This window comes from Triticum urartu, chromosome 3A (assembly GCF_056163025.1).
Source record: "Triticum urartu cultivar PI428250 chromosome 3A, HENAU_Tu73, whole genome shotgun sequence".
Taxonomy (NCBI): domain Eukaryota; kingdom Viridiplantae; phylum Streptophyta; class Magnoliopsida; order Poales; family Poaceae; genus Triticum; species Triticum urartu.
In genome coordinates, this window is record NC_141875.1 from 27,199,970 (window position 1) to 27,221,639 (window position 21,670).

At 49.3% G+C, this 21,670-nt stretch overlaps 2 protein-coding genes across 7 annotated transcripts; one reads left to right on the forward strand and one right to left on the reverse strand.

Annotated features, from left to right (window-relative positions):
- Window positions 1–15,481: 15,481 nt before the first annotated feature.
- On the forward strand, window positions 15,482–18,625 carry LOC125542474 (putative lipid phosphate phosphatase 3, chloroplastic). 6 transcript variants are annotated; one of them, XM_048705522.2, is made up of 10 exons: window positions 15,482–15,678; window positions 16,016–16,093; window positions 16,171–16,247; window positions 16,581–16,847; window positions 16,939–17,026; window positions 17,132–17,241; window positions 17,353–17,446; window positions 17,743–17,931; window positions 18,014–18,073; window positions 18,212–18,625. In XM_048705522.2, the coding sequence occupies exons 3-10, from the start codon at window positions 16,239–16,241 to the stop codon at window positions 18,370–18,372; spliced, it is 978 nt and encodes a 325-aa protein (XP_048561479.1). In that variant the 5' UTR covers window positions 15,482–15,678; window positions 16,016–16,093; window positions 16,171–16,238; the 3' UTR covers window positions 18,373–18,625. The 6 variants fall into 6 exon arrangements, with proteins under 6 accessions (XP_048561479.1, XP_087402260.1, XP_087402259.1 ...); XM_087546134.1 differs by having other exon boundaries at window positions 16,584–16,847; XM_087546133.1 differs by lacking the exon at window positions 16,171–16,247.
- Window positions 18,626–20,537: 1,912 nt separating this feature from the next.
- LOC147978116 (uncharacterized) lies at window positions 20,538–21,406 on the reverse strand. The gene has a single exon (XM_087546136.1). The coding sequence runs from the start codon at window positions 21,020–21,022 to the stop codon at window positions 20,660–20,662; it is 363 nt and encodes a 120-aa protein (XP_087402262.1). The 5' UTR covers window positions 21,023–21,406; the 3' UTR covers window positions 20,538–20,659.
- Between the last annotated feature and the right edge of the window lie 264 nt (window positions 21,407–21,670).

A 21,670-nucleotide genomic window follows, 5' to 3' on the forward strand; every position in this document is an offset into this window, starting at 1 on the left:
TCATCCGCCTGATCCTCCCGTGTCAACGACGGGCCTTCAATCTGTGGGAGTTCGACCCGGCGCAGCACCAAACTCTAAACAGGCTCTTTGACACGACGTACGAAGATGCCTGGAGGATGCTTTTCAAGGGCGCCGAGGCTCCCGCATCCGCTACCGAGGATCGCGGATTCAGCGCGCAGCGTCACGCGCTCGCGGTAAGCTGTTTTTTTCCTTTTACAGGGTATCAGTTTTCCATAGTTTGACTCTATGCGGGATCTAAGCTCCCTTTCCTCTGACAGGATTGGCAGGTGACGTCCGGACAGATCAACTGTCCGGCCCCTTTGCCCGAAGGCCCAGCGGACGCTCGCTTGGCGCGGCTGCTGGTTCCGGCGCCCTATGTGGTGCCGGAGAAGAAGGCCACGAAAAGGGCCACGGGGACTCGAAAGAGCGCGCGGCGCCAGGAGGTGTCGGATTCATCATCCGACGGTCCCGAAGCGCCTTCCTCTCGCGAAGACGAGGAAGAAGAAACCTTTCCCCTCCAGCGGGAGGAGAGAAGAAAAGGAAGGCCGCCCTCTCTGAGGAGGCCGGAGGGTCCAAGAAGGGGAAAACCCTTCCTCCGGACTACTCCGCCGACGCCGACGACGGCGGAGATGAGTGGCATCCCAGGGCCAAGCCCCTGGCAAAATCGTAAGTATCCGGATACTGGAGTAATTCATAGTATTCGTTTATTGCACAGCTTTCCCTTATGTCGAATATGCTTATGCAGCCCACCCAAAGATCGGCTCGATGCGTCGTCGAGCGGCTCACTGGACTCGTCAGATGTGAACTCGCTTCCGACGGCTTCCTCCCCCCGCCCTTCAGACGACACCGAGGTGTTGTCCCAAAAGGTTCCAAGCAGGGAGGAGCTGGTCCCGGAGGCGCCGCAAGGCGACCTCCCAGACTCAAGGAGTAAAGGGGATGAAACCCCCCAGGGCTCCAAGTCCGGCTCTAGGCCGGACACTGCTCCGGAACCTTCAAAGTTTCCGGAGTCCGGCGGGGGACCTCCTTCCAAGAGGAGCAAGTCCACCGTGCCGGCGGCCTCCGTCCAACCGGAGGCGCCGGACAATATGCTGGAGGCGCTCCAAGGCGCCTCCATCGACGAGGAGCACCGCGCTATTATGAGTGCGGTGGTCCAGAAGGTTTAGTCCGCAAAAAACGGGCTGACTGAAGCTTGTACTAGCCTTTTGACAGGCTTCGAGGTAAGTAAAGAAAGTGTAAATAATAGTACCGCATAGACAGTAGCCCCTGATGCTCTGTTTGGCGTTCGGGAAGAAAAGCCGAATAGAGGATCAAATAGAATTCGCAGGAGTCTAACAAAAATGAGTATATATGCATGTGCAGGCTACCCTGCTTGCGTCCGCCGCACTGACTGCGGAAGTGGACACGCTAAAGCAGGACCTCGAAAGGTCCGAGCAAGAGCTCGAACGTGCCAAGAAGCAGCTCGAGGACAATGAAGGTAAGAAATACCTTGTTAAATATATATATATATAAAAGGTGCAATTGCAAAAAATGACAGGATTATGGTGGCTATTGTAGGGGCCACGTCTGAGGTGGCGACCCTTAAGCAAGCGCTGGACGAGGCCGAGAAGAATTCGGCCTCGGAGCGCACCGAGCGGGAGAAGTATGAGGCCGAGGTTGACAAGGTGCGGCGAGAGCTCCAGGCTCTCATGGAAAAACATGAGAGTTTGGAGCGTGACTCGAAGACGCAAGCATCTGAGCTTGCGGTGGCTATTGAAAATGCCAAATCTGCCAAGGTCGAATCCCAGAAGACCCTCCAGGAGTTGGATGAGGTGAAGAAGATAGCGGCGGGTAAGGCATTCTTTATGCAAGGTAAACACATAAACGTGAGTTACTTGATACTTACCCGAATCCGGAGCTCTCCAGGGGCATTTGCAGATCTTCCCCGGAGTGTATCCGATGCCGCCGCATTCTATCGAGCCGAGGAGGGCAGCTCGACGGAGAAGGTGTTCTGGTATCAGTATGCTGAGGCCGGACACCCCGTGCACCTGAGCGACCAGCTGAAGCAACTGGTCGAGCTCCACAAGGCGGCCGAACAGGCCATGAAGGGCCTCCTAGTTCGGCTGTGGCCTAGAGAGGCTCTGCCTGGGAGCTATTTCGGGCTGGTGCGGCGGCTGGTGGAGGCCTGTCCAAGGCTCGAAGTCATCAAGCGCTCCGTCTGTATTGAAGGTGCCCGTAGGGCCTTTGCCCGTGCTAAGGTGCACTGGGGCAGGCTGGATGCGGAGAAACTTGTGAAGGACGGGCCACCAGTGGGGAAAGAGCATCGCAAACCCGAAAATTACTATAAGGATGTTCTGAAGGGTGCCCGCCTTGTGGCAGATGAATGTATCAGGGATGTAATTTTTGAGTAAAACTCGCTCGTGTTTGTCCTGTGCGCTGAAAACTTGTTCATATGCGCTGAGCAATGCTGCTTGAATTTAAAATATTACCTTTTGTGCGGCTGTTTATCAATACTGAGAGATGGCGAGTCGTCGACTTCTGCCCCCTTGCTGCTAGTGCTGGGGTGTTCGGGGATAAACCTGGGCGCTTTTTTTCCCATATTTGGGTCCTTCGAGGGAGGCGCTCAGCCCAACGAACGAGGCAATCGGACTATAATGCGTGAACACTCTCACTTAGCCATAGAATTCTATAATTTTAAATTTCGGCGAAGCCCCTAGTATTCGGAAGACCGAGTTCGAGGCGCTATCCATGCCTTGACCGGACAGAGCCGACTCCTCGCCCTAAGCGGCATAAGTCTTTAGGGACTCGAAAAAACCTCTCGAACAGCGACCAGCTCTCGCTTCATTATGACAGTCAGTTTTAGCTTTCTTCACTGAGGTGCTCGGCCCAGCTCAACTGGGGCACAATCGCAGTGGTTCTCCTAGTGCTACCTTAGCCGATATAGCGGAACATAAGACACCAAAACATAGGAGCCAGGCAAACCCAACTATTGACCCAAGACATGATTCGGAGCCGATGCATATAGTGCTATAAGTTCGGGGTGCCGCACTTGTGAAAGTGTTCGGATTTCTCACACCATATTGAGGGGTGCTAAAAGCCCCTGGCGTATTTTGGCCGTACCAAGTTGTACGGGTGCAACATGTCGTTAAGGAACATATAAAAGAAAAGGTAATGCAAAAAATAGACAAAAGCTATGCATTGTTTATTAAAAATAGCTGCGATCAAAGCAGAATGATACAAGTAATGCGATAAACGAAAAGTTCGACTATTTAACATGTCTACTCCAGGGGCAAGCTGCGGAATAGTATGCGGAACGGGTATACTGCTCGTGATAGAGACCACCTGGGAGTTCCGTAGTGCGGCGTGGCTTGTCTGCTTCCCTGGTTCTGGCATCATTTGTGCGGCAATTGAACTGCCGAACAGGCCTTCCAAAGGATGAAGTCCTGAAAGTAAGAGAAAATTAAAAAATCGGCAGCCCCTGGTACGGTTTAGGCCGTGAATTGGGCGTGCTGTGATGGTGCCCCTCCCCCTATGCCCATGGTATCTCTAGAGCGTAGTTATGTACGCGAAGTACTGGCGTCGCCTTTTTGCGAGGGTTGGGGTTGGGGCCGCATTGCTACGCCTGCTCGGATCGTGCCAGGCGGTCTTGTTGTAGGTTACTCCGGGCGCGCTTGACGGTGTCTGGTCGTTTAGTGGCCGGACTGGAGAACTGCCTGGAGAGGCTGCTTTGAACTTCTGCTGCAAGGGCCGCCGTGTGCTCCTCCGTTTGGAGGGAGCGTTCGGTGTTTCCATTGACCGTAATTACTCCACGAGGGCTTGGCATCTTGAGCTTAAGGTATGCGTAGTGCGGTACCGCATTGAATTTGGCGAATGCGGTTCGTCCGAGCAGTGCATGATAGCTACTGCGGAATGGGACTATGTCGAAGATCAATTCCTCTCTTCAGAAATTATCCAGGGATTCGAAGACCACTTCAAGTGTGACTGAGCCTGTACAGTTGGCCTCTACACCTGGTATTACGCCTTTAAAGGTCGTTTTGGTGGGCTTAATCCTCGAGGGATCGATTCCCATTTTTCGCACTGTATCCTGGTAAAGTAGGTTCAGGCTGCTGCCGCCGTCCATGAGGACTCTAGTGAGATGAAACCCGTCAATAATTGGGTCTAGAACCAATGCGGCAAATCCGCCATGATGGATGCTAGTGGGATGGTCTCTTCGATCAAAGGTGATCGGGCAGGAGGACCATGGGTTGAACTTTGGGGTGACTGGCTCTACCGCGTATACGTCCCTTAACGCGCGCTTCCGCCCCCTTTTGGAGACCTGGGTGGCGTATATCATGTTCGCCGTCCGCACTTGTGTGGGAAAACCCTTCTGTCCATAGTTGTTCGGCGGCCGGGGCTCCTCGTCGTCATCGCTATGCAGCCCCTTGTCTTCATTGTCGGCGCTTAACTTGCCTGCCTGCTTGAACGCCCAACAATCCCTGTTGGTGTGATTGGCCGGCTTTTCGGGGGTGCCATGTATTTGGCACAAGTGGTCGAGTATTCGGTCCAAGCTGGACGGGCCCCTAGGATTCCTTTTGAATGGCTTCTTCCGCTGACCGGATTTAGAGCCTCTGAATCCGGCATTAACTGCCGTATCCTCAGCATTGTCGCCGTTAATGCGGCGCTTCTGCTTGTTGCGACGCGACCTGCCACTAATGTCCCTGGTGTCCGAACTACCAGGGTTCTTGGTCATATTGTTGCTACGAGCGAGCCAGCTGTCTTCTCCCGCGCAAAAGCAGGTCATGAGTGTCATGAGTGCTGCCATAGATTTCGGCTTTTCCTGTCCGAGGTGCCGGGCCAGCCACTCGTCACGGATATTGTGCTTGAAGGCTGCTAGGGCCTCAGCGTCCGGACAGTCGACTATTTGATTTTTCTTTGTTAGGAACCGTGTCCAGAATTGTCTAGCCGATTCCTTTGGCTGCTGAATTACGTGACTTAGGTCATCGGCGTCTGGGGGTCGCACATAAGTGCCCTGGAAATTGTCGAGGAATGCGGCTTCCAGATCCTCCCAACAACTGATTGATCCTGTTGGCAAGCTGTTGAGCCAATGCCGAGCTGGTCCTTTAAGCTTGAGTGGGAGGTATTTGATGGCGTGAAAATCGTCGCCGCGGGCCATGTGGATATGAAGGAGATAGTCCTCGATCCATACCGCAGGGTCTGTTGTGCCATCATTTGATTCGATGTTTACGGGTTTGAAACCCTCGGGGATTTGATGATCCATTATTTCGCCTGTAAAGCACAATGGGTGTGCGGCGCCTCTGTGCTGGGCGATATCATGATGTAGCTCCAATGAGCTTTGTCTACTGTGTTCGGCCTTGCCGAATGTGTGGCCGGCGTGACGGTTACCGTCTCGAGCCGTGGGGTTCCCACGCGATCCGTAGATCGATCGTATTTGCCTTGCCTTGTCCTCCAACATGTCTCGTAAGTCCAGCGCATATTCCGGTGCCTTGGTACGGGGTGCGGCTTGAGTGGAGGGCCGAGAGGCCTCTCTGTCGCGGCCACGAGGTGGCCATTCGGCCGCATCAAGTGCTTCCTCCTCTAATCGGGGTAGCAACCTGCGCTTTGGGTAACTCTTGAAGGGGCGTTCGAGTTTATGCTCTTCGGCCTCAAGGACTTCAGTCCATCTGTCAACCAGCAAATCTTGATCAGCTCTGAGCTGTTGCTGTTTTTTCTTGAGGCTTCTTGCCGTGGTGATAAGCCTGCGTTGGAAACGCTTTTGCTCAACGGGATCCTCTGGCACGACGAATTCGTCGTCGTCGAGGCTTGCCTCGTCTTCGGAGAGAGGCATATAATTATCGTCCCCAACCTCTCTGTCTGCCGCTCTCTCATGAGGGCTGGTTTCTCCATCCTCCTGTGCTAAACCTTGCTGGAGGGGGTTTTCTTCGGCACTCTCTGGAGTATTATTATCTCCCGTGCTGGAATCACCGTTTTTGTGTTGGCGGGATTTTGAGCGGCGCCGCTGACGCCGGCGCTTTTGCTGTTTCTTCGAGGGGTCATCCTCCGCTGTTCCATCGCCATCTCCCTCTTTTGGGGTGTCCATCATGTATATGTCATATGACGAGGTGGCTTTCCAGGGCCTAGTAGGCGCTGGTTCTTCATCATCTCCTTCATCGGCGTCCATACTGTCGATGTCTTCGGAGTCAAAGTCGAGCATGTCGGTTAAATCATCGACAGTGGCTACAAAGTGGATGGTGGGTGGGCTTTGAATTTCTTCATCGTCTGTACTCCAACCTTGCTGATCGTAGTCCGGCCAGGGCTCTCCTGATAAAGAGAGAGACTTCAGTGACTTCGGGATATCGCCGAAAGGCGAGTGCTGAAAGATGTCTGCGGCAGTGAACTCCATGATCGACGCCCAATCGGATTCGACTGACAGGGGCGCGGAGCGTTCGGAGTCCGGAGAGGAGTCCGGCTCCTTGGAGTCACGAGCCTCACAGAGTACGGGGCTGGTGTTCGGCTCAACCGCCGTTGGGATCACAGCCCCCGAGGTGGCGTCCAACCGCCCATCCTCGATCGGTGCGGTTGGCTCCGAACTAAGAGTGGGAGCCGATGCGGGTGCGGCCTCCAGGGCACTATTCGACGCCAGAGCTAGATCATGCTCGTCGTGATAGTGCGGCGCGCTCGGCAGTGGTTCGAATCCGTCGAAGATCAAGTCCCCGCGGATGTCAGCCGTGTAGTTTAAACTTCCGAATCTGACCTGACGGCCAGGGGCGTAGCTTTCGATCTGCTCTAGATGGCCAAGTGAATTGGCCCGCAGTGCGAAGCCGCTAAAGATGAAGATCTGTCCGGGGAGGAAGGTCTCACCCTGGACTGCATCGCCATTGATGATCGTAGGAGCCATCGGGCCTGACGGCGATGGCACAGAGGAACTCTCAATGAAAGCACCAATGTCGGTGTCAAAACCGGCGGATCTCGGGTAGGGGGTCCCGAACTGTGCGTCTAGGCCGGATGGTAACAGGAGGCAAGGGACACGAAGTTTTACCCAGGTTCGGGCCCTCTCGATGGAGGTAAAACCCTACGTCCTGCTTGATTAATATTGATGATATGGGTAGTACAAGAGTAGATCTACCACGAGATCAGAGAGGCTAAACCCTAGAAGCTAGCCTATGGTATGATTGTTGATGTGTATGTTGTCCTACGGACTAAAACCCTCCGGTTTATATAGACACTGGAGAGGGTTAGGGTTACATAGAGTCGGTAACAATGGTAGGAGATCTGAACATCCGTATCACCAAGCTTGCCTTCCACGCCAAGGAAAGTCCCTTCCGGACACGGGACGGAGTCTTCAATCTTGTATCTTCATAGTCCAGGAGTCCGGCTGAAGGTATCGTTCGGCCATCCGAACACCCCCTAATCCAGGACTCCCTCATGGGGCGTCGCAAGTAACGCCCAGCAAAGTTGGCGATCATCCCTTTTGCGAAATGCTTCAAACACTTCAATGCAGTGCTCTCACCAACCTTCAGGTAATCATCCAGTTCATCAGTAGGGGTACCGTATGCCATCATACAAATAGCCGCCGTGCATTTCTGCAGCGGTGAGAGCCCTTTGCTAGAAGTGCAGTCTACCCTTTGAGTGAAAAAGGGAGACCACTCTGATAAGGCACTCACAATACGCAAGAAGACAGATCTTCTCATCCGAAACCTTCTCCTGAACATTGCATCGCTGTAGGTTGGAATTTCAGCGAAGTAGTCAGCCACAAGCAGATTATGGGCCTCCTCACGATTCCTCCATGTGTACCTTCTGGTACCACTTCGGCGACAAGATAATCCAGCACGCAGAGCTGCGAGTCTGGCCTTAAACTTGTTTGCAAACATCCGAGCAAGATATCATAGCGAGTCTGGCCTTAAACTTGTTTGCAAACATCCGAGAAAGATATCTATGATATCTTGCTCGGATGTTTGCAAACAAGTTTAAGGCTAGACTCGCAGCTCTGCGTGCTGGATTATCTTGTCGCCGAAGTGGTACCAGAAGGTACATATGGAGGAATCGTGAGGAGGCCCATAATCTACTTGTGGCTGACTACTTCGCTGAAATTCCAACCTACAGCGATGCAATGTTCAGGAGAAGGTTTCGGATGAGAAGATCTGTCTTCTTCCGTATTGTGAGTGCCTTATCAGAGGGGTCTCCCTTTTTCACTCAAAGGGTAGACTGCACTTCTAGCAAAGGGCTCTCACCGCTGCAGAAATGCACGGCGGCTATTCGTATGATGGCATACGGTACCCCTGCTGATGAACTGGATGATTACCTGAAGATTGGTGAGAGCACTGCATTGAAGTGTTTGAAGCATTTCGCAAAAGGGGTGATCGCCAACTTTGTTGGGCGTTACTTGCGACGCCCCACTTGTGAGGATGTGGAGCGCTTGCTGCAAGTCGGCGAGTCTCGAGGCTTTCCTGGCATGTTGGGAAGCCTAGACTGTATGCATTGGCAGTGGGAGAATTGCCCGGTTGCTTGGAAAGGACAGTTTACTCGCGGTGACCATGGTGTCCCTACTCTCATGCTCGAAGCAGTAGCTTCATATGACCTTTGGATATGGCATGCCTTTTTTGGTGTTGCTAGTTCCAATAATGACATAAATGTGCTTAATCAGTCCCAATTATTCATTGAGGAGTTGAAGGGGGAAGCTCCTCGCGTGCAATATACTGTCAATGAGAGGCGGTACAATATTGGCTACTATCTTGTGGATGACATATACCCAGAATGGGCTGCCTTCGTCAAGACAATTCCACTCCCCCAAATAGAAAAGGACAAGCGGTTTGCACAACTTCAAGAAGGCGCTAGGAAGGATATAGAACGTGCATTCGGGGTCTTGCAATCTCGCTTCTCTATTGTGCGTCGTCCAGCACGATTATGGTCACGAGCATCTATTGGAAATATTATGAAAGCATGCATCATTCTTCACAATATGATAGTTGAAGATGAGAGGGAAATGGTCGCCACTCCTCTTGACTTGAATGAGACTCCGGGGTCATCAGTTGTTTTACCTCTAGAAATGAAGGTGGGTGGTAACACATGCTTTGCTGATGTTCTTCGGAGAAATGCTGGAATTCGTGATCGCTCAACACATACGCAACTCAAGAGGGACTTGGTTGAGCACATTTGGAAGAGATATGGCAATTAGCTAAATAATTAGGTATAGCTTCTCTATGCGTAATAAAATATTTCCTCGTACTCCTAGAGTGTACTTGCTCAATGAGTTATATGCATGACTGTATTTGCGATATATTACTTGTACGACTGAAAAAAAGTTGAGTAGTCGTGTGATTGTTATTCTCAAAGCTAGTGTGTAGCTCAGCTAACTAATGCATAAATTATTGAATGGTGGTAACAACCTTGTTCTTTTCTATCTCTTATTTTTCAGGCTGGGATTGGCAAGCTGAAGCGATTCATGGCATTTACAAAAATGAAGAGGTTCATGGCATCTTACTGGAGTTTGCATGGTGCTGGACAGAGCTTGGTCTTCTATATTTTGTTAGCTAAACTGCAGGAAACCTTTGCCTTATTTCGTTTAGTTGATTACTCTTTTGCGACTGGGTCTTGTTTGAGATTGTGGCCGTTTTATGTAAGAACTAAAATAGAGTGCACTACTACTATGTTATTTTGTAAGAATTTCTACTTCTGTTAAACTTTGTTGGCTGTAGTGCTATCCCAGTTTGAAGATCTTTTGTCATGTATGTGCTTGCAAGCAAAGCATCATCTATGGTTACAAAGATGTGTTCCACTGTTGATCATGTGCTTTTTCTAGTAATTTAATGCTTCTGGTTTATTCTCTCTCTTGTTACATACAGCTTTAACATACGATCCATTGAAGAGCTTGTGTGATGTGCTGTTGACTGCTGATGTGGACAGCTGTACCAACAATTTAACATACAGACTGTTACGGATGCTCTTAGGGAGAAGCTTCGGAGCGATCCACGAGGATTCCACGGATGATTACGAGAAAGAAGACGACGAGACCTGCGAAAGGCGTCTGGCCTCAAGTCAAGCGTGCATGCACGGCCGTTGGATCGCTATCGCTGTCGATCCAATGGTCGCCACAAACTGCGCGTATGTGCGTCTACTTGCCTAGGTCAAAAGTCGCTGCTCGCCAAACAGGGAAACAGGAAAGTTGATTCGTACGTGTATGGATCGGTGGCTAGAGCTAGCGAGCTGGTCCTCATCCTACGATGGAGAAAGGAGAGACCCGGCAAACGGATATCGACGGCGTGGCGACAAGGACGTGCCACCTGCTTCCTATTTCCACGTAAGCTAGCTCCTCGTCTCTCTCTCTCTCTCTCTCGCCGGGAATCAGTGGCTATGGCGAGAGTTACTGTTTGCTTGTAGTATCAAATATACGATGAGACATTGGTGTTTTGTGAGAGCATTGGGCTCGTGTGGTGTTTGCTTGATGAGACGGAAGAGATGAGTGTGGGTCGACATGCATGCATGGTCCAACGGACTAGCTATAGGGGGGTGGAGCAGGAGCAACGGATGGAGTAGCCACGATGGAGCACCCGAAAGAAGGTCGGGTCCCACCGCTCTCCTTGTCCAGTCTTCGCCTCTACCTGCAGCTGCTATAGCTACCATTGGGCAGTGGACGACGGCCATGAGCGACCCAATCGGTACCTAACAGGAATCCTTGACCAGTAGATATCGATAACTAAGGCTAGTCATAGTGGGAATAACTTAGCTAGTAACATCGCGCACTTTAAGAATTTTTTTTGCTTATGTGGCATGTAATTAATGAGAGATGGTAACATAATACTTCCTCCGTCACGGTTTAAAAGACGCGTTTGGAAATTCTCTGAGACCTAGGTGGTTATTTATTGGTTGTGAGATGGGCTAAAAATAGCATTCACACTACGCATGCATATAGAAATAGTATATCGGAGTACTAATTAGCTACTAGAAATAAATGCAATGCGTCCTAAACCTTGTCTATTGTGAAAACGCACGCAAATTTAATTATGCCTTCTAAACTGTGACGGAGAGAGTATGTTACTGTAACATAGCGTTTTCCACAACAAGATGAGTCTATAAACTAATAAATAAAGTCATATAAGATATTACTATTATATTACTTTCATTATGAAGGTAGTAAGTTAGGCTAGTGTCATATGCATGACACTAGTCTAAATTACTCCCCACTATGACCAGTCTAAAGCCGAACTTGGTCAAGTTACGTGACAGATCACAATAAATATGCACATGCATGCTTTTTTAGCCAAGTATGCATGTCGTTTCTTTACTTCTTTTGAAGAAAACAAAAGGGTGCCAAGTCCACAGGTTTATATAAATACATATACCAAGTATAACTTCCAAAATGGTGCAATTTCAGTTTAGTGGAAAGGAAGACTCAAATTGTAAGTTTTAGAATTGCATTATTAGTAGAAAAAAAATCTCAATTACCATAGATATAAGTTGACACTTTTTTCCCACTAGGAGGTGTATTTTATTGACTTATAATGTCGCATCAAGAAAAGAAATGGCCCCGGGTGACGGCAAATGCGTTTCGTGCGGTCAGGATGACTCATGTGACCATATCATTTGTCAGTGCATCACCGCCAGGTTTACTTGGAGTGTGCTGAGGGCGCCTATTGGGTGCTCCTGGAACCCGATTAACTTCTCGGATGTCTATCGCCTCATAAGAGGAACAAATGCGCAAGACCGTAATGTAGCCTGGGTGGGCTTTGCGTCTCTTAGTTGGTCCTTATGGACAACTTGCAATAAAGCTTTAATGGAAGGAAAGTTTTTCCGGCATCCGGTAGACTTGATCTATAAATTGGTAATGTTTTTGCAGCTATGGAACTTCTGGCAAGAACAAGGGAGCGAGGGAAGGGTGGAGCTTCTCGCCAGCAGCCTACGTGCAAGATGCGTTGAACTCCGCCGCGCCAACACCAGGGCTGATGGGGGATAGAGGCGTCCTTCATGGCTTTGCGGGATCCTTTGATCGCCGCATTCTTTTAGCGCGTTGCGTCATGTCTATGGGTCCGTAGGACCTTGTATTGCTCGTTTGCACTGTTTCGTTTGTTGTACTTCTGTCCGGATTTTCGTAAAGGCCTCAGTTTAAGGCCGATCACATGCCTCCGCTCTAAAGAAAACACAAGCACGACGAGATACATCCAGCCTTTGCATGACTGGAATGCATACAATAAAAATGGACACACACAAAGAAAATAAATGAAAAGAAGGAAAGGAAAAAAAAGCACAACCTCTACATGTCTTGTCCAAGCAAACTCACACATGTAGCAGCAATCATCAACATCAACCATCGTTGATGACAGTATCCAGACTAAGAAAAAAGTGCTTCAACAACTACACCGTCAAGAAGAGAACACCACACAAGTGTCGCCGTCGCGAGATCCATCCACGTATGCTAGATCTTGAGTTTTCAGCCGAAGAAAAAGTTTGAGCAAACTCCAAACAATATGTCCGACAAATATATGACGTGGAACACCACCATTGACAGGTACCACTACTCCAAACCCGACCTCGAGTTTTCACTCTAAAACTTGATCGAGACCATGTGCTCAATAACACCACTAGACTTCAATCACCATGTACTGTTGCCCCCACTTCTGATGAAATGAAGAAGCTGCCTTGTGTTCGATGGAAACATTGTGTAGGAGTACAACAAGGATTATTCCCCTGTGATCATGCTTTCTTCTATGAGATAATATACAGTGCTCACCTCGTTACCATGCATTATAGGTTTGGTCGCACGACGCCACGGTGGTTGACCTGCTATCAATCAGCAGTTAATTATTAGTCGATACGACGTTGACATGGACTGGATTAGAGTAAATTGCACAAAACCACCACTTTGAAGGCTAGGTTTGCGAAAAACACTACGATACATTTTTTTTTGCAAAAAAACACTATATCTTCAGTAATGATTTTGCAAAAACCACCGATCGGCGGATTTGGCTCTGTTAAGCACGCTTATGACAGCTGGGGCCCCTTTTTACCTACGTGGCGTAAAATTTCATGCTAGGTCAATTTTAATCTAATTTTACAAACTAGTCCATACATTTTACACAGACGCCCCTAAAGCAAAAACAAAAAATGCAATCAGATCCTCGCCACAGGTTGGGACGGTCAATGCAGCCTGCGTTGGGCACCTCCTCGCGCAGGAGGCCAAATCGCGGCAGCGGCGACATCCCTCGCCGGATCCCGCAGCCGGCGCTGGGCGCATCCTCGCGCTGGAGGTTAATCGGGGCGGCGGCGTGGCATATCTCGCCGGATCCAGCAACCGTCGATGGGCGTCTCTTCGCGGAGGCCAAATCGTCTCTTCGCGGTGGCGCGGCCTCCCTCGCCGGATGGGGATGTGGCGGCGCTAGGGCAGAACGGGGCGACAAAGCAGCGCGACATCTCTCGCCGGAGGTGCGACGCCTGGAGCGCATGCGCACATCGCTGTCTGCAGCTCCTGTCGAGGGGCGCGGGGAGCGTCGGGGCCTGCTCGACGTCGGCCCTTACCCGCCTGGATGGTGCATGGCGGCGGTGGCGCGGTTGAGCAGAGGCGGGCGCAGCTGGCAAACGCTGGAGCGCGGCGGGGCAGGAAGGTGAGCACGGTGGCGGCTGGCGGATGGTGGTGACCGGCGCCATCGAGACGGTTGACTGTGTGGCAGGACATAGCAAGGGCCTGGGCAGCACATGAAAAAAAACTTGCAGGTGTTTTAGCTTTTTTACCCGTCTAACGCTGTCTTGGGTAAAATGTTATGCCACGTAAGCGAAAAATGGGACCTATCTGTCATAATCTTACTTAACAGTCCAAGATTCGCCGATCAGTGATTTTTACAAAAAGATTACCGTATACGTGGTGTTTTCTGCAAAAGAAATGTATTGTAATGTTTTTCGCAAATCTAGCCTTTAAAATGATGGTTTTGTGCAATTTACTCACTGGATTAGCTTCTCAAATGAGAGTTCATATGAGAGCCAGATGTACACGCATACCTTCTCGTCCCCCCACCGGCCGCGGAAGCTGCTTATATATATTCCGTGTGTAGTGCTCTGAATATATAGTAGTATATGATTATATAAACTGTTGCAAGCTTGGAGCATCGATCTTCCATGATTGAACCTTGTAGATCACTTAATCTAGCTAGCGGCGTCTGTATGTCGACGAAAGAGACCGCTGTTTTGATTGCTCGATCAGGACGATGACAACCTAACACCTAACCGTGACATGAAGCTTTAATTAGTTATCCTGCGAACTCCATAAATCACGCTCGACTAGAGCATTATCTGCCCTGGATGAGGTACGTATAGAAGAACAAGCTGTGAGTTGTTTATGAAGAAATCGAAGAGCAATCGAACAGCAGGTTGGAGGGTGGCAAGCAATCATGCATGCAGTGGGCGGTGAGGCGAGGTACGTGGATCCTACAGGGAAAGCGGCCAGGCCAGGCAGCTGGAATCTGGCTCGTCCTTGCGGTGACTCATCCTCCCCACTATTCTATGATGATCGACCGATGGTGATTCGTCCAGGTAGATCGTTTCTAGTGGTGTGGACACTGGGCGCCACGTCTGAGAGGTACGTGTGGCACTGTTCCGCCGAGGTCGGCACGCGATGGCAGGACGGTTTCGTACGGCTGCTTACGTGTACGCGTGGGCGTGGGCGTGGCAACTCGTAGGAGAGCACATGCATATCCAGTTTCTGACTTCATTTCTTTTTTGACGCACCTATATCTGAATTCGTTGGGTAATACTTCCTCCGTCCGAAAATACTTGTCATCAAAATGGATAAAAAAGATGTATCTAGAACTAAAATATATCTAGATACATTCCCTTTTATTTATTTTGATGACAAGTATTTTCAGACAAAGGAAGTAGCAGGAGTATTTGTTATCTAATCAGCCCTGCTGCCGTTTCCATTTTTGTAGAAGAAAAATAGAAACCGAACACACGGTGCAGTGCAAGTTTACCCTCTGGTCCATAGGTAAACTCACAGAAAAGTGAAGTACGGAGTAAACATGAGCAGCTAGGCAGATGAACTCCCAGCAGATAGCTTCACCCATTCCGACGACATTGATTTCGTAGCCCCTGTGCGGATTCTTCGTCAGGTATTCCATGGAAGCATGAGCAACATTTTTCTGACTGCAGCAGGACTCTTTTTCTACGGACTTGAGTTTTATTTCTTTCTTGGTTAACAATTTTTTTTAGGCAATCCTGGTGAACAATCGTACAGGGTCGAGTGAGCCTGAGCGAAATGGACATGTCTTTTACGATCGTGGGCCGAGATCAGGAGAGAGAAGAGAGAGACGAGACGCGTTTTGCATCTGTACGCCCAGCTTTCTCTAAAAAAAAACAAATCTTAGCCCAGCTGCTCAGAATGAAATGGTAGCCGTTTTACTTGTTTCTGAAGCCTTGGCCCAGTCTCTCGACTGACCTGCGTACTCTAAGGCCCACTCAGAAAAAAAGAACTCCAAGGCCCAGCCCATCCGCAAAAATGGAAAGAAAAAAGAGGAGAAGAGCGGCGGTGGTGTGGTCCGTCCTCGTTCCGGCGTACCCGCACGTGTCGCGGCACGGCAGACGGCACCGCCCTCCGCACCCAACCACAATTCCTGCTCCGGCACCCCCTTCTCCACCCTTCTCTCCTCTCTTTCCCTCCCCCCTCGTCGCCGGCGAAACTCCCCGGATCCATCCGTCCCTCTGTTCCATCGCCACCCTCTCCACCTCCAAGGGTTTAATTCCGAGGTGACGCGCACCGCTCCCCAAATTCCTTTATTTTTTCGTTCTAAAATCACGAGATTTTGTCCTGTGAATCCCGCCATTTTTTAGTTCTAGGGTTTGATCCACCACCGCATATGTCTTTTATTTTGTTTGTTTTCGGGTTCTTGTTCGGAGACGAGGAGGGTTCAGTAGCCCGCCCGCCCCCCCTTTGTCGGGGTTTAACCCATCCATCCTTCAATCGACAGCGTCCCTTTCGCACTTTCCAGTCTAGATTCAGTTCCGGTGCTTGATGATGCGAACGGAAATGCACTTGAAATACCGCTGGTGCTTGAATTGACGCGTGCTTGCTTCGTTGGTTCAGGGTGACTTTCCCAGCATCTCCAGCCTGCCTCCGGCGTAATTCCATTCCGCGTCTTCGATGCGTGGTGGGCGCAACACGGTGAGACCAAGTTCGATCTATGCTCTTATATACGTACTCGTCACACAACTCTGCAATGCATTGCCTGCATGATACAGCTCCGCATTGGATCTCTGCTCTAGTATTGCTCTGCAAAGATTGCCCGGCTGTGGATTCGGCGTGCTCTATGAGTTCAGTAAGTCGTAATTGCGCGTGGCATCTAAATCGATGACTTTTTTTCTTGTCAGAAAGCCAGCTGTTCTGTCTGAAGTACGGCTCAAATTAGACTGTTACTGCTGCATTGTGACCTAATGTGTAGACTTTTGTATGCTACTGTAACTACTCCACAAACATGTTTCTTCAGGATATGATGATCTCTTAAGAATCAGAACAACACTAGTAGGCCTAGCATATTCAGATAACCCATTCGACGATGCAGCCAACTTCTTCAGTCGAATTTATGCCATGGTGCAGTTTGCTTCAATTGAGCTACTGCCTACTGATATTCACCATTTATATTTTCTTATAGCAGAACTGCGCACAGACCACCGAGGGTCTTGGCGCACCGGTTTCTGGCCAGCCGGCTAGGATGCAGCAGGTTCAGCACACGGTTCAGACGCACGGATATGGACTGGCCAGAAAGCACACATACGACTGGGTCGTTCTTATTCTCCTAGCCGCGGTCGTGGTCGTCTTGCATTATGCTCCCCCGTTTAACCGGTTCGTCGGGAAGGATATGATGACTGATATTAGGTACCCGGTGAAACCAAGTACTGTGCCAGCATGGGCTGTTCCTGTATGTTTCTGAACCTCTCCAGTTTCATACCCTGACGAAAGCTTATACTCACCCTTCTCTGATACTCACTGGGTGCTGGACCTTTCAACAGGTAATCTCTATGCTGTGCCCTGTGCTTGTCTTCATAGCACTGTATGTTGCTAGAAGAGACGTCTATGATCTTCACCACGCAACACTAGGTGATTGATTCTGTTTGTGTCTCCATCTGATGGTTGTGTTGTTCTGTGCACTTATTCTGTAATTGCGAAGTTTCGCATGACCCTGTTCGTGTATGGAAAATGCAGGTGTTATTTTTGCTGTGCTGATCACTGCCGCTTTCACTGATGTGATAAAGAATGCTGTGGGGAGACCTAGGCCAGACTTCTTTTGGCGGTGCTTTCCTGATGGAAGGCCGGTATGCATTTTCTGACTTTTGTATGTCCGTATAGTTCCATACTTTAAAGCGTTGGCATGTTTCATTGCTAGGTAAAATTAACACGGCACTTTCCTGGCATGTTTATCTCAGGTATATGATCAAGTGACAGGTGGTGTGATCTGCCATGGCGAGAAAGGTTTCTTAACCGATGGGCGCAAGAGTTTTCCTAGTGGACACACGTCGTGTAAGTTTGTACCGTTACATGCATGTCTACACTAGATGCGATGTTGATGGATAGAGCTCTCTGAGGTAGATTGTCAACAATTGCTGCATACCTATTGTAGCTTATCTCCTTTATAGTGCTATAAACTTGGACTTGACTTGATAGTCTGGATACCCATGCTTTGTGTTAGGTAGTTATCTCGATTCTCAAGTTGATACTGTGAATAATCATATCACTTCCATTGTTTCCTCCAAAATAGAGTTGTACTACAGTCATTCTGCGTGCACAGTCAGTATTTAACAGAATTTGCATTGCAGGGTCTTTTGCTGGACTTGGATTTTTGTCACTATACTTATCTGGCAAAATTAAGGCGTTTGATCGCAAAGGTCACGTGGCAAAACTTTGCATCGTGATTCTTCCTCTTCTTCTTGCTTCGCTTGTTGGGATTTCTAGAATAGACAACTATCGACACCACTGGGAGGATGTGTTTGTCGGCGGCCTGATTGGTTTGTACTTCTTCCCCGCTCTCTTCACAAATGCATGGCATCCTGTGGCCTTCAGTAACCATGTTTAATCGATGTATTTCAGGATATATCATGGCAGTGCTGTGCTATCTGCACTTTTTCCCTCCTCCATATCACCATCAAGGTTGTTCAATCTCCACAAAAATAATGAAAATATCTTCTGCTATTAGTTCAGTTTCTTGTCTAGGTATTATCAATTTATCATTTGATATTGTGAATTTTTCTGTTTGAACTGACAGTCTCATCTTTTTTCCCCTACAAGGTTGGGGGCCCTATGCATACTTCCACATGCTGGAGGAGCTTGAGGCGGGCAATTCAAATAATGCACAAAACCAACAGTCTGCAGGTCAGCATCATATCGGATTGACCGGCCAACACCATAACGGGAGATCAAGAAATGATTTGGAATCTGGAAGTGTGTAACTCACCCCTCTGTGGAACCGACTAGCATACCTTGTACAGTAAGCATGCCTTAAAAACTTTTTTATGTGTGCACTAAGCAAGTATTAGGAGTTTAGAACTAGATCTGTGCTATCTCCCCCTCATGTTTGTGTACAAAAGTCACTCGCTCAGTATATTCTGACCTAGTTGTTCTAGGGCCACCTGTTGTATCTAAATCATGTGTTAACGTCGTAGACCGTGTGAGTGGCCGGTGCAAGTACTGAGTACGAACTTATTCCGCTGTTAAACATGCACAACTGAGCGGCGATAATGACAAGCATATCTAGAGGCATTGAACATTCTCTATCAGGTTGCACCGCCCGGGGTAGCTAGTGGTCCAGTGGCTCTGTATCTATCAGTTCATACATAAAAGTGCAAACGTATACTGACCGACTGTATTTATTCCCCGTCCTTGGTCTTATTCCAAGCTGGGAAGAAGAGATTGACACGGATCAATCATCTTAGTTGTTGAGCTAGAGGCAAAAGGCAGCAGATCCCTGAAATCTCTGCTTTACACCATGAGGGCAACCACTGCAGGCTCTGTGATTCTGTGTTATGTTAATCTTGCTGGAAAGCATTCCTTAGTGTTGTTAAATATGCTTCTGTCGCACGCACACTGGAAAAAGCTACGAGCTTCGGTGTCTGTATTTTATAGGTTTCAACAAAGAGGTATTCGCTTCTTCGGTAGAAGTGCACTGAGCATCCCAATGCGTGTGTTTAGCCGGAAACCAATAATGCCATTTCAGGTGGCATGATTGGCACTTTAAGCGCAGTGAAAACAACTAGATTGCGAACGGATTCTTCCACTTTCGCTTTTTTTTTTCTTTTCTTTCAAGAGCGCAGACCACGGAAGGAAAGGAAGTGTCCCTTGTTTAATCTTATGCGGTCGCCATAAGTAAGGTAAGTTCTTACTATCTAGGTAACTTTCTATATGCTCTGGTTCCTCTTCAGCACGGGGCAAGAGGCTGAAGGAATAAGTTGGAAGAAAGTCGATTAACTTTCAGGGTGTGCTACTGGACCAGCACAGGTATATGCATACAAAACTGAAAATGGTATCGAAAATATGATTCATGGGCAGATCTGCACTTTCGTTTTCTGAGAACTAGAACTGCAGCTCTTAACACTTTAGAGTTACGAAAGCGAACTGAAAAGGAAGTGAAGTGCAAGGTAGGGTCCTTTTTGTTTCAAGAGCATTCTTTTTTGTTTCTTTGAAAACTTCCAAGATAGAGTGAGTTGTTCATTATCTAGAAAAACAGAGTGAGTTGCAAACCTATATCTGTCACTTTATTCTCTAATATTTTGCTGGCAGAAACTTTGTCCATGGGGTATCTGCTTTTACCTCGCCTTGTTGTCCAACTTCCAATAGATACATATGGGCGACTTTCTCGCGCATTCCGTGACATAGGATGTTTGTTACTGATTATGTCACACCAGTGACGAAATCTAATGGGTGAACAGTCCTTCTATTTGGAGAACTGTTGGTAGTTACACAATACTCTATGGTTTTAGCAGTAGAGTTGTATTTAGCAAATATGCTGATTCGGTGCAAGATTTCGCCGAGCTCTGTTCCGAGCAGTAGATGATGATCTGCCAACAAGCAATAAACATCTTTCCTGTTGCTCAGTGATTCAAAATGTTTGTGAGGGAGGTGAAAGGGGGAAACACCACACAGCGAAAACAGAGGCATCTGAGATTTGGCAATGCTTTCTTTCACTTGATTATACGTATATGATACAAGGCGATAGCAGCTTGAGCTAAATTACAAGAAACTACACAAACTGACTGGTAAAGGTAAAACCATCTGCCAACAAAAGCTTTCTGGAGCTGCTGGTTCTTCTCTCTGCTGTACAAACATGGAAGCTCTCTGTCAAAATCCAAAGCCTCCGGTTCCTCTTAGACAGTGGCGAATCTAGAAAAAAATGGAGGGCGGGCTGGGCTGCCTGGGTCATGCAAATATGTGTTGGATTGGGCCTGCAAGTAGCTGGGCTGGGCCTTAAAATTAGTAGTAGAAACAAATTTTACAGTGCTGAAGGGGGGGGGGGGGGGGGGGGCTTGAGCCTGTTAAAGCCCCTCAGTAGAATCGCCCCTGCTCTCAGACACACTCTATGCTCGAGGTGCCTTTCCGTTACGGCAGATAGGAAGACGACTGACCAAAACCCAAACAGAACAAGAAGAGGAAAAAAGACAGAGCTACTGAATACAAGACGTAGGCGGTAGTGTTTAGGGAGAGGGAGGGATTTGATGGGATGAAGTGCCATGCTAGCTAATCCTAACGACTAGCTAGTACCTGACGATGGTGGTAATCCGTGGCGGCGTTGTTGTCCCTGTGATCAGCCGCAGCCTCGTGGTGGGTCGGCGTGTAGGTGCCGTTGCCGGTGTCGTCGCCGACCTTGTTGTGCCACGCGGGATGCCTCGCCGGCGTCTCGCCGCCAGCCTGGTCTTGCAAGTAGGCGGCGTGGCTGCCGGCGTGGGCGTGGTAGGCCTTGTGTCCGGCCTCGTGGTTGGCGACGATGGGCGGCTGCCGGTACTCCGGCGCCGGCTCCGACCAGTAGCCGTGGCCGTGGTTCCCTCTGCTGCGGCCGTAGTCGTCCCGCCTGCGGCCGCCGAAGCACGAGCCGAACTCCAAGCACATTCTTCCCTTGTGGCGAGTAGTGAGGTGGCCGACTCGGCGCTGGGTGCTTCTTCGAACTACTCTAGCTGGGAGCTACTGGTAGTGGGAAGCAGCACTATCCTGGAAGTAGCTGCTGGGGGTGGGTATCTCAGTGGTGGTGTTGATGGCCCTGAAACTGACAGAGTACTTATATCCGTTCCGGGTGGGGAGATTAGAGCTCGTGCTGGACGCGACGTGTGCGTTCGAAGCCAAGCGAAGCTCCGTAGGAAGGGCGAGTTGGGTCTAGGTCCCGGTCGATCAGGCTCGTCCAACTCGCTCTCCGGACTCCGGTCTCCAGTGCCGGTCAACCGCGCGAATCATGGATGGATGGAGGGAGGGAGGGCGGTGCAGCCGGACGGCAGAATATCTTTTTGGGGGCCGGCTGTGGATGATATAGGGTCTCGTCAGGATGTTGGACTGGCCGAGTCGTCGTACCGTGTTTCAGTTTCAAGCTTTGAACACGGCGCACCTTGGGGTTGGACTCTTCGTTCACTGGTTTTCACCGAATCTGCTACGCGCTGGATTCTTTTACCCGTTCAAAATTTTTCTGTAAGCTCTTGTTAGCGGTGGCGGAGCTGAACGTTGTTAAGCTTTGTTGGGAGAGGCAAGTCCATTGGCAATTTAGAAGGG

Bases quoted from the DNA above. Each gene is read 5' to 3' on its own strand.
- LOC125542474 (XM_087546133.1), top strand. From the start codon at position 16,073: ATGCGTGGTGGGCGCAACACG. The intron at 16,094-16,580 runs GTGAGACCAAGT...ATTTTCTTATAG, and splicing joins TGCGTGGTGGGCGCAACACG to CAGAACTGCGCACAGACCAC. The intron at 17,447-17,742 runs GTAAGTTTGTAC...TTTGCATTGCAG, and splicing joins TCCTAGTGGACACACGTCGT to GGTCTTTTGCTGGACTTGGA.
- LOC147978116 (XM_087546136.1), bottom strand. From the start codon at position 21,022: ATGTGCTTGGAGTTCGGCTCGTGCTTCGGCGGCCGCAGGCGGGACGAC.